The sequence below is a fragment of the Staurois parvus genome, unplaced genomic scaffold (genome assembly GCF_062004578.1).
Source record: "Staurois parvus isolate SC_StPar_1 unplaced genomic scaffold, SC_StPar_1.0 ptg003811c, whole genome shotgun sequence".
NCBI lineage: Eukaryota > Metazoa > Chordata > Amphibia > Anura > Ranidae > Staurois > Staurois parvus.
The window spans coordinates 85,001-96,991 of NW_028321607.1; the positions used below are offsets into that span (position 1 = coordinate 85,001).

The 11,991-nt window shown below is 47.2% G+C and overlaps 1 protein-coding gene and 1 long non-coding RNA gene across 5 annotated transcripts; one reads left to right on the plus strand and one right to left on the minus strand.

The window, feature by feature from the left end:
• Positions 1 to 930: 930 nt before the first annotated feature.
• Positions 931 to 3,615, minus strand: LOC149427393 (uncharacterized). The gene has a single exon (XM_089668082.1). It carries the CDS (start codon positions 3,583 to 3,585, stop codon positions 931 to 933), a length of 2,655 nt encoding a protein of 884 aa, XP_089524208.1. The 5' UTR covers positions 3,586 to 3,615.
• Positions 3,616 to 5,299: 1,684 nt separating this feature from the next.
• On the plus strand, positions 5,300 to 11,447 carry LOC149427394 (uncharacterized). Of its 4 annotated transcripts, XR_016311294.1 has the most exons (5): positions 5,895 to 6,412; positions 6,582 to 6,702; positions 6,815 to 7,088; positions 7,501 to 7,645; positions 9,847 to 11,447. It is a non-coding gene; the product is annotated as an uncharacterized LOC149427394 (long non-coding RNA). The 4 variants fall into 4 exon arrangements; XR_016311295.1 differs by having other exon boundaries at positions 5,300 to 6,702; positions 7,501 to 8,235; positions 9,850 to 11,447; XR_016311296.1 differs by having other exon boundaries at positions 5,310 to 6,702; positions 9,850 to 11,447.
• The last annotated feature ends 544 nt before the right edge of the window (positions 11,448 to 11,991 follow it).

The window sequence follows — 11,991 nt, forward strand, 5'->3', positions numbered from 1 at the left end:
CTCAGATCTCTTCTTCACTGCTTCCCACCATTCGAGGCGGGAGCAGCCGCTCTCAAGGAGCGAGGCCTGATCCGTGTAGAAGGCCTCAAAGGCTTCCCTAACAGCAGAGTCCTCCAGTAGCGTCACGTTTAGACGCCACAAGCCCCGCCCTTTCTGAGGGGTCTCGGCAACATTCAGAGTGACGGATAGCAAAACGTGATCGGAGAACTCTACCGTTTGTAGCACAGGGCCCACAAAGACAGAGTCCCCCTTCAAAAAAAACCTATCTAGTCTACTCTTACAACTACCTCGGGCGTACGTGAAACCGGTGAGGTTGGGGAAGTGTCGAACGTGCACATCCACCAAGCCGGACTCCCTGACTATGCTGTTCAGAAAGATGCTATCGTATCCCAGGGGGCCTCCGGCACCTGCCCTGTCCTTCGGCCTAGTGATGGTGTTAAAATCACCGCCGAAGACCACCTGCTGGGACGTAAAAAGATAGGGCTTGACTGCCGTGAGGAGGCTCTTCCTCGCCCTCTTGGACTGAGGGCCGTAGAAATTTATAAGGCGAAGGGATTGCCCCCTCACGACAGCGTCTACCACCAAACATCTGCCGACTTCCACCTCAACCACTCGTCGGCATGCCACCGAACCGGTCTTAAAAAGGACCGCAACTCCACTACAGGGCTCGGCCGCAAGAGACCAGAGGGAGGGCCCATACCTCCACTCCCTCTTTGCAAGGTGCATCTCCGCCACAGATGCTAGCCAGGTCTCTTGCAAAAATAAAATATCAGCTTCAACTCGGCTGAGAAAATCAAAGGCCATGTAGCGAGCCGCCGTAGAGCGAATACTCGCGACATTAATGGTCGCGAGACGACATGGAGCGGGTACAGCCATTCTTAGTGTTTGATGTGGTTATGCTCAACCTTGACATACAGAAAAGAAAAACATTTAATCCACAGCGTCCATTTCATGTACCGAGGACTGCTCGTCCTCGTCCTCCTCCGAGGACAACACAGAAAATATATTGCTGAGGTGCAGAAAACCATCATCCGGGGGCCCTTGATGACCACCAGACCGGGGCACACCAGGCTGCTCCACAGCCCCCTTTGTTTTCTTCCTCCTCCTCTTTCTATGTGCCTGCCAGTCATCTCTAGAAACCTCCCCTGCGCTCTCACCACTGGTGGGAGTCAGCTCCTTTGTTTGCCTCCTGGTACGTTTTTGTGTACTAGGGGCCTGCACACCTCCCCCCTCTGGGACTTTGAGGGCGCCACAGAAATGTTCGGCAGCAGGGGGCACCGGCGTGCAAACCGTGCTCGCTTCCTCCTGACATGTTTCAGTGTTGGGCCGAGGGACCAACGGAGTAGAAGGGGGAGGGGGGGAAGGAGGAAGGTTTTCTATCTGGGGAGGTGGGACCTCACTCTGATTGGCCTGACACTCAACCTCAGAGTTATCCTGGTCCGTAACACTGGCACGCCCTGCATGCTCAGACTCCTGTCTCCTCCTCTCAGATCTCCTTAGTTGTGCCGGGGTCTTCCTCCTAACCGGCGGGGCAGTTGTGACAGTATCCTGAGATGTGGCAGCAGTATGGGTCCTCGAAGACTCCCTCGGAGGCCGAGGTTCCTCCTGACCGGTTGCATGGCCTCTAAAGGCCTTGGGGCAGCGACTAAAGGGGTGGCCTATTACCCCACACAAGTTACAGACGATGATGTGACAGACGTCTGCGGCGTGACCCACTCCGTTGCATCGGATACATCGCTGCACCGTACAGTCTGCGCTAAAATGGGTCGGGCTCCCACATTTAAAACACAGTTTTGGTTGTCCTGGGTAGAAAACCAGGATGCGATCCCTGCCGATGAATCCACTGGCAGGGATGTGAGAGACTGACAGGCCCCTCCTACCCAGCTTTACATGGGCAGTCCACGTGCCTGTCCAGATACCCTTCTCGTCCAGTCTCTTCCTCAGCGGACCCTGGAGCTGACCAAATCTGCTCAACCAAGTGACGATGTCCTCCTGAGGAAGAGACTCATTTCTTACCATGACGGTGACTTGTTTGACCTCCTCCTGCCTGGAAATCGCCACCAGTCTGAAACCCTTCCATGCCGTCTGTGACTTGACCAAATCGTACCTCATGAAAAAAAATTCCATTAATATAGGGGTTAGGAAGCTGACATCAAATTCAGACGTACCATGGGGGTGTATGACCGCGAATATATCCGCGACTTTGAAGCCCAGGCTGAGGACTCTGTCCACCACCTCCCCTCTACTTGGGCATGGACCCTCCCCCTGCCACTTAAGCTGGACCACGTTCCGTCTTCTCCTCTCTGGACCACCAGTAACTCTGGACCATGTCCCAGCTCCCTGGAAACTTGGGGGCATTGCAAAAGACTGGGGGCCAAACTGGCCATGGGAGGGCTCCTGCCTCACTTTGGCACCTGCGACATCCGCAAAGGATCTACCCTCCTGCAGGGACGCCACCGTGTTGGAACTATCCGGGGGGAGGTTTTGCACCCCACCAACTTTGGCACCTTGGGGCTCCCTCCGGGCACTGTCAGCAGCTTTTGCAGGGACAGGGGCAGACTTAGACACTTCAGCCTTCCTTTGGGACTTTACACATTTGTCAGGATTTTTGCGGGCAGCGGATGCCCCAGAACCATTCTGCCCATGTACCTCCCCCGTTTTACCTGTAGGGGCCCTATCACAGAGGTCCTGGGGACCTGCGGGGGGTTTAGGGGAGGGAGAGTCCACACCACACCCCGCACCTAAGACCGCCATATCGGCATTACCAGGGACCACTTCTGTACAGACTTCCTGTTGTTGGGACCTTTCCTGCTCCCTGATGTAACTTGTAGCAGGGCAAGGAGTCTCCAACACCCCCGGCTCACAGTCCCCCCACTCTGGACCTTTTTTCCCTGTGTGTACAGTCTCACCAGTCCCTGAGTCCTCGGATTCATGTGTCTTTTGTGTGACTTCCTGTGTCACGGCGCTGGCCACGCCTACTTCTGGTTTCCTGCTGTGCTCCGCCTCTGCCTCCGACTGTGATGCCTGAGATTGACCGTGGGCTGGTCCGGGTGTGTGCGCAGCCGCGGGCGCCATCTTGGAAGCTGGCACATTGCTTTGTCCGCATGTCAGGGGCGCTTGGGATGCAGGTAAGTTCCTCTTCGGTCTCGGTGTCACGGCGCCGGTTCCTCCCTCTTCCAGTTGCACTCGTAGATCAGAGTCCTCCTCCCGATGAGCGGTAGAGTGACCCTGGGCGGGTCCGTGGATACCGTCCGTTTCGGGTGTCGCTGTAGGGATATCAGAATGTCCGGGCGCCGGCTGACTAGCTGGGGAATGACCCTTGGCGGGTCCTTGCATGCATTCAGCCGCGGGCGCCGTATGAGAAGCTGTCACACTATCCTGGCAATGACCCTGGGCGGGTACGGCTTCACACACAGCTGCGGCCGCCATTTTAGAAGCTTCGGGCGCCATTTTACAAGCGTCGGGCGCCATTTTAGAAGCTGGTACACTATCCTGGCAATGACCCTGGGCGGGTACGGGTTCACACACAGCTGCGGCCGCCATTTTACAAGCGTCGGGCGCCATTTTAGAAGCTTCGGGCGCCATTTTAGAAGCTGGTACACTAGCCTGGCAATGACCCTGGGCGGGAGTTGCGGGCGCCATTTTAGAAGCTTCGGGCGCCATTTTAGAAGCTGGTACACTAGCCTGGCAATGACCCTGGGCGGGTTCGAGTTCACACTCAGTTGCGGGCGCCATTTTAGAAGCTGGTACAGTAGCCTGGCAATGACCCTGGGCGGGTCCGAGTTTACACTCAGCTGCGGCCGCCATTTTGGAAGCCTCGGGCGGCATTTTTGAAGCCTTTGAAGCTTGTCTACGTGCAGGAGATGCCGTCTGTGAGACCGGCGCCTTCTTGCTGCGGCCACTCGATGACAATACTGTTTGTGAATGTTCATGTTTTACCTTTCGCTGCTTCTTCTTCACACCTTTCACATGACTTGCTGCTCCACACTCTTCTGTCAGTTTCTGCACCACAACGACAGGTTTCCTGACTGAAAAGTCTGCTTGGGCAGTCACCTCCTTCTGTGTTCCAGTCATGGGATCCACTACCCCTTCAGTCAGACTTGTGTCCATATCTGTATCACTCTCTGCTGCTTGTAAGGGGGGGTCCACCTCAGCTGCAGCTCCCACCTCTGGGGTCTCCACCACCCCTGTCACCTGAGGTGAAAGTCCATCCCTGGCCCTGCGAGAGGCCTGGCTGCCTAGTCCACTGGCCGCTTTCACTCTGTGTAATATGTCCACCAATGACTCACGCTGCCCGGGGCCACTTTTGGACAAATTGTTCAGTAAATCCAAGTTGTCACCACAGAGGCCCTTCAGCCTGTCAATGTCAGCTTTGCAGCTGCTCCTCCTGCTACTGTTCATGTTGTCTCTGGAGGTCCTCAGCTTGGCCAAGTGCGCCATCCCCACCTCAAAGACACGGCATAGCTTCTCCATCAGTAACTGGACCTTCTCCTGTCTCGCTGCTGCTGCGGCCTGGTTCTCACCTGGCTGCGGCCTCCCCCAACTGACTACGGCCTGTGTTCCAAGGAACAGCCTCTCATCCGTAGTGAGGACAGGGGCCTCTTCATCCCCTTCCTCATAGCCAGACTCACACCTTCCTGGGCTGCAGGATTCCATCTTCTGCCTAATCAGCAGCCGGTGCCGGAGCTCTGCCAGACACAACCTTCACCTGCCACTGCTGGCTTCAGACTCACCCTCACCCCCCTCCTGGCCAATCAGCAGCTGGCATCACAGCCCCACTCTGACTGACAAGTGCGCCGTCCTGTCACATTCTGTCAGGGAAAGGTCACCGCTGTTTCCTCACAAATACACCTTTATTTTCATGTTTTTTTTTATTTTTTTTTTTATTTTTTTAAATTTTTACAAAAATAATTTTCTTTCTTTTCTATTACTGCAGCTGCTGTCTCCAGACTTTCCTTCAATAGATCCTTGTTAATCCCTTCCATACCGGCACTGTCACCCCCACCCCCCCCAGGACAGGTTTCAGCTCTCAGCGCTCTCACACCTTGAATGACAATTGCGCGGTCATACAACATTGTACCCAAACTAACATTTTATCATTTTATTCACACAACTACAGCTTTCTCTTGGTGGTATTTAATCACCGCTGGGCTTTTTATATTTGGATAAATTAACTAAAAAGACCAAAATTTTGGATAAAAACACAATTTTTTATTTTTTTATTTTAGAAAAGTTTGCAAATAAATAATTGTTCTTCATAAATTTAGGCCGAGATGTATTCTGCTCCATGTTTTTGTTTAAAATAACACAAATTAAGATGTATTATTTAGTTTGTAGGAAAGTTATAGAGTTCACAATCTATGGGATAGATCTGAATATTGATCAATCCTGAAGTACTGACAGCCAATGTCATTTCCTGAGGTCCAAGAATGTCAGAACAGTACAGATATCCCCCAAATGTCAGAACAGTACAGATATCCCCCAAATGACCCCTTTTTGCAGAGTAGACCGTCCGACGTACTTCATAATAGGAATGTCAATTTTTTTGAATTTTTATTTTTTTGGTCATTATTTTGTTGAAAATTTAAAATAATGTCTTTCCAAAATTTTTTTTTACATCCTGTCACCAGTGCAGTACAGCGTCATCATATAACTGGCATGGCTGTGATCAGGGACACTGAATGGTGACAGTATGAAAAAATTTTTTTTTTTTTTTTTTTTTAATAGTTCACTATGACCAAAGTAGTACAATGTTACCATAGTATCATTGTACTAATTTTGGTAAGTAATTTTTTTTATTTTTTTTTTTTTAAATTTAGCGTATAGGAAAGAATTACTTTGCTATAAGCAAGTATTTACCTGAATGTCATAGATTCATTATTTTTTTTTTTTTTTTTGGTGCTTAGCTGTGATTTGGCCACAACTGTCATGTGATTGTTCACAGCAGGTCACATGGTACCGGCAACAGGGGCCGGTACTCCGATCTGTCATCATCCGTGTCCGAGTTACACCGCCGGTGACAGATCGCGCTGCTCTGCAGGAGCCCAATCTGAGCATGTGCGGGAGGACATCATATGGCATCCACCCTGAATGCTGATGACATTTGTTGCCCACCATTCGCCCATAGGGGGGGCGGCTAATGGTAAAAGGGATAGGGTTATGGAAGGGAAATGTATGTTGTTCTTGTCTGCCGTTTTGTTTCCCATAACTCCATGTTGTTTCTTGGATTACATGTTGATTAATTCCTTTTCTATGATACCCATAATGAGTTCATTAGAATCTGAATACATGCATGTCAAAGCTGTGTATCTATCATAGAACTGAACTCACAATATTCGTATACTTGGAAGAGGCAGGAATAGCATCCAATAATTTCTCTGTACGAACAGCACCGGCTTCTACTATGATACAGGTAACAGTTACCCACTTTTGCTGTATGGGAGAATCTACATTGTTGACATACACAGCCTTTACAAGTATCCAGTCAAAGTCCATTCTGTGATACAATATATAGGGAGTCTAATGAAAGATTTACATTGCTCTTTGAAAGGCTTGGTGTGTGTGAATTTCTTTTCTTACAGAGACCATTCTCTTTGGCCCTACCAGTGCTCATTATTGGCACAAATCACTTTTCTGGTATCTTCAGTCAAACAGAGATCCAGTTCCAGGCAAGCCTGATCTAACAACCTACGGTTCTATGGGGTAGGTACCTGCTTAAATTCAGCCGAGGCTGAAGCTATTATTGATTCCAGCTGACACTGTTTATGTTGTATATTCGGGCTCTATTCTCAGCTTCTTTCAATTTATCTTTTAGGGTGTCCATCTCAGCATGCAGATCATCCACCTCCTGTTCATGGCCCTCCAAGACCGTAGTCACCAGATCCATATGTTCTAGTTGATGGGCACGATGGCTCAATTCTTTTCTATCTCAAAGCAGATCAGAAGATAATTTTCAAGAGGCAACTGTAATCTCCTCTGGCACTATTGCGCATAATTTGTGTAGCAAGGCTTCAGTTTTTTACTCAAGAGGACCAGTCAGGCCCGATGGAAGCTGCTGCTGACTATAGCCATCCGACTCAGGATCCCCTGTAAGCTGCGTGATGTTATCAGGCTTTGGGGGTCTGGGCGTTAGCTTGATAGTGTGGCTATGCGGAGGGGATTGCTGCTGGCCCCAGAGTTTGGGTTTGGTGCATGTTGTTCGATGCATTTTTATGACAAGTCTAGGTAGTTCACAAACACAAAGGGATGGGGGTGTATTGTGTCTCCAGACATAGATGGGGAACAGTTAGATAGAGGGGAGGGATGGGGTATATGGTGTCTGCAGACATAGATGGACAGATGGGGGACAGTGAGATAGAGGGGAGTGATGTGGTATATGGTGTCTCCAGGCATAGATGGACAGATGTGGGACAGTGAGATAGAGGGGTGGGATGGGGGTGTATGGTGTCTCCAGGCATAGATGGTTACTCACTGTCTTATGATTGTTTTCTCTGTGCTCAGAATACTCTTCATTCTTGGTCAGAGTAGAGAGAAGCTGTGATCTGCCTGCCAGATGTCAGAGACGTCCCGTCATCTACAGAGTACTTCTCCTGGGTTGGACTATGGGAAGAAGTGATGGAGCAGCGAGGACACCCTGTGACTTAAGGTAGGATGAGTTTACAACCACATATCAGACACCAACCTCCTCGCTGTTGATCTTTCAGAACTAGAAAATAGGACTGTGCATCCGCTAGGATTTACACTCTCACACATTCACACCAGATACCAGCCTCTTCACTATTGCTCAGTCTGAACAGGCAAAGATTGCAGCAGCTAAGACACTTTAATATCAGGCTTGAATTCTGGTGTGTTTGTGGTTGTATGCAGCTGAGTAAAGAATTTTTAAAGGCTATTTAAAAAATAAAAATTAATAATATATATATTATACTTAACTGCTCTGTTTAATGGTTTTGCACAAAGCAGCCACAAATCTCCTCTTCTGGAGTCCCCAGTAAGCATTCTAAGCTCTTCCTCTTCTTTGTCCCCAGTAGCAAGCCACTTAATATTCGGCACAACTGCGGCTCATTTCTGAGATAAGCAGGGGGTGTCTGCTGACACATACAGAGAAGCTTGACCCCGTTGTGCTTGCAGGATTTGATTTGCAGCATCAGCCAATGGCTCACACTACTGCCTCTGTGAGCAGAGAGGAGAAAGCTGATGTAAATGTGCACAGCCCTGGATCATGACAGGACTCGGGTAGGTATAAGGGGGGGCGGTGAGGTGGCAGAACGATTACTAGAATATTTTTTACCTTAATGCAGAGAATACATAAAGGTATAACATGTTTAGCCTTTAGAACCACCTGAAGCCTTCGCCAATGTCTGAGCTGCTGCACAATCCTGTGTATTCAGGCGCAGCATCAAAGAGGCCGGTATTCTGTTGTGTGCATGTGGCTGAGGAAAGCCGGGATAAAGTCTTTGCTGCTTTAACTGAACAAACAGGACTGTGCAGCTGCTTAGATGTTGGTCCGGCTTTACTCAGTCACATTTGTACAATGGAATACCAGCCTCTTTAATGCTGCAAAGTCATGATTGTGTGTTCAGAGACATTGGCTCAGCGTTACTCTGCCACATGCACACATCAGAACGGCTGCTTCTTTGTTGCTGCACAGTCCTGTTTGTTCAGATGCAGCAGCCAAAAGGCTGCTATTCTTGTGCATGCATGTGGCTGAATAGGGCCGGGACAATGTGTAATCTGCTGCACAGTCCTGTTGTTTGTTCAGATAGAGCAGCAAAGACTTGATCCCGGCCTTCCTCTGCCACATGCACACAATGGAATACCAGCCTCTGTGCTGCTGTCTCTGAACAAACATGATTGTGCATCAACTAAGAGCCCGATATTTCATTGTGTGCATGTGTCTGAGGGTGGATGTACTAAAGTATTTGCTGTTATATCTGAACAAGCAACAGGACTGTGCAGCAGACTAAACAATGTCCTTGCCTTAGACACATGTACACATCTAAATACCAGCCTCTTTGCTGCTGTGCAGTCCTGTTCATACACAGCAGCAATAAGGGCCTGTCATTCCCTTGTGTAAAGCCAGGCCAATGTATTTGCTGTTTAACATTTTTTTTTTAGGGTCAGGGTATGTGCTTATTGTGCGCGCTCTTTGTTGGCTTGTGGTTTTGATTGCTGTTGTCTTCTATTGGTTATTACCTTTTTTTTTTTATTGTTGTAAGGGTGCAGAGGTTAGTTGATAGTGTGGCAGCATAGTGTTATTAATAATGTGTGTATAGTAACATGGGGAGTCATACCAGGATCAAACACAAGGCTGCTGCAGAGTGACAGTAATATATGTATAGTAACATAGGACAGCCATACCAGGATCATCCACAAGGAGTCAGCATAATGTCAGTAATATGTGTGTAACACAGGCGGAGTCATACCAGGATCATCCACAATGAGGCAGCAGAGCATGAGTAATGCCTATCATAACATAGGCAAGTCATACCATGATCATCCACAAGGAGGCAGCAGAGTGATTGTGATGGAGATAAGAAATATTAAGTGTTCTTGCATAGCAGACCCCTTCCTGTTAATAAGTGTTCTTGAATGGCGACCCCTTCCTGTTATTATGTCTTCTTTTAGGAACACTTATTTTTTTCTCACACATATATATAATTATTCTTTTTTTTATTATTATAGCCAATTTTACCACCCTAAATAATACTACAGTTTTTACACTACATAGACAAGTAATATACGGAAACGTGCGTATTGTTCACGATTGTTGTGCTATCACTTTGTGGAATGTTTTGCTGAATTTTTTAAGATTAATCTCTGTTTTTTTTTTGTTAAATTTTACAGTAGGAATGAATGCTGCATCTACAGTGGAAGCAGAGCACAGCTACAGGGTTGAAGGAAAAATCATAACATGATTTGTAAACTGCCATCACTCTGTCATTTTCAAGCCCACCTACACATATCTTATATAAAAACATTCAGCTATCGGCTGTCACTAAAAATGTTCACGGCTAAGCCATACTCCTGATAGTTTTCACAATATGAACATTTTTTTGAACATCACCACTCACATTGACTTTAAGAGAAACTTCACTCAGAGCCACCATAAATTTTAAGTTACATTTTTAAAATGCAACTGTGCCTTCATTTTTAATATTTCAGAGACATACTATACATCAAACTTTAGCTCTGCTTCTATTGATTATCACAATATAAGGCTCTTAGTAGTAGCATTTATACTTATAAAAATAAAAAGTTTTTAAATATGGTAATTGCCAGTGAATTTGCCAAGTTGGAGAAGTGTGTTTATAAAAGTCTGTCAGCTTCCTGACTGAGTGACTTGCTATAGCAACCAAAGATGATTGACAGGCAGCTGAGTCAACAGGCTAACTGTGAGCTGCAAAATACAATCTGAAATTCATTTATCACTATCAGGCTTGCCATGTTCACTGCTTACATTTCATCAATCACTTTGTTACGGTTGACTGCAAGAATACTTCACACAATTTCCCCAGAAATTTTAGATTTTCTATTTTTATTTTAGTGTTTTTTGAAATCAACACATGTGTCTATTAGTCAGCTGGTCTGCTTACTTAAAATTTGGAGTTCATATGGACCGCAGGGGGTATAAAATGAGATTGAGCTCTTGCCAGACTTGTTGGCATTGGGTGCTTGGGGGAAGAATGGGCAGAGCTTAATTCAGGATGGACAGAGTAACTTCTGGCTGCAGGCCTCTCTAGGTGATGCATTGAACTGTGCTTTGCGCAATCCTGGGACTTGTGGTTCTACATTGCCTGTGTGATCTTGAAACTGCAACCAAGACATACAGCCCTCTGAAGACCCGTGAGGAGTTGTTGAATAGCTGCCTAGACTTCCTCTGTTGGTGCCACTGCTGGCTGGTGAGTCCCTGAATTGCTACCCTGTGCAAAGGATTTAACTCTCTCCTCTCTGCCTGCTTGATGCCGCCCCCTGTGTTGATGATCCAACCTGGACTTAATCCTTGCACACCCGAGTTCTGCCGCACTGTCATGTGCCACCTCCTGTGCTGAGGACTCAACCTGAATTTAATCCTTGCCAAGCTGATTTCTGCCTGCCTGCTGGGTGCTGTCCCCTGTGTTGAGGATTCAATCTGTAATTAACCCTTGCCTGCTCAAGTTCTGCTGCCCTGTTATCTTCCACGCCTGTGCTGATGATATAACCTGGATTTAATCATTGCCTGCCCCAGGTCTGTCTGTTGTGTGCTACTCGGACGTAACTCCTTGCCTGACAGTCTACCACCTTGCTTTTTAACATAGACAGTGCAACGGACTATTGCCCCCGCATTGCCTACAATAACTTGGTAAGTCTTGTCATCTGTGACACCCTGTGGTATGGATTTAACTTTTATTTTGCCAGATATACTCATCATGTTTCCTCCATATCACTCAATAAAAGCCTTGTATGTACCACTGCTCTCTGTGTGTTCTGTTCCACCAACCTCTCCGCAACAGTGATGGTAATGTGTTTAGTAGCACATGGGAGTCTTAACATGATTATCTACAAGGAGGCAGTGGAATGTTAGAAGGGTTTTGAGTAGGGGGTGGTTTTTGAGTTTTGGGTAGGGTGTGGGTTAGGAGTAGGGTTGGGTTTGAAGTTGATTTAGTCAAGGACTGACTCATCCATTGCTTATCTGTTCCTGTCCTAATTTATGACAATAGCTTTTGAATTTGCGCACATTGTAAGGGATTCACGCTGACACACAAGTTCAGTCTATGAATACTTCTAGTTTATTTTAATGAAAAAGTGAGCTTATATATGCAGAATGATGCTAGAGTCATGTGACAACAGCATAAGCATTATATTAGTCTTTGATTGGTCATTTCCACACAAAAAAAATCTCCATCATGATATAGGTGTGATCTGCTTCCAGGACTTATCTTATAGGGAAAACAACATTCCTTTTTTTCAATTTGGCACGGTGGGAAGGGGGCAGTGTGTGTGATTAGAAAT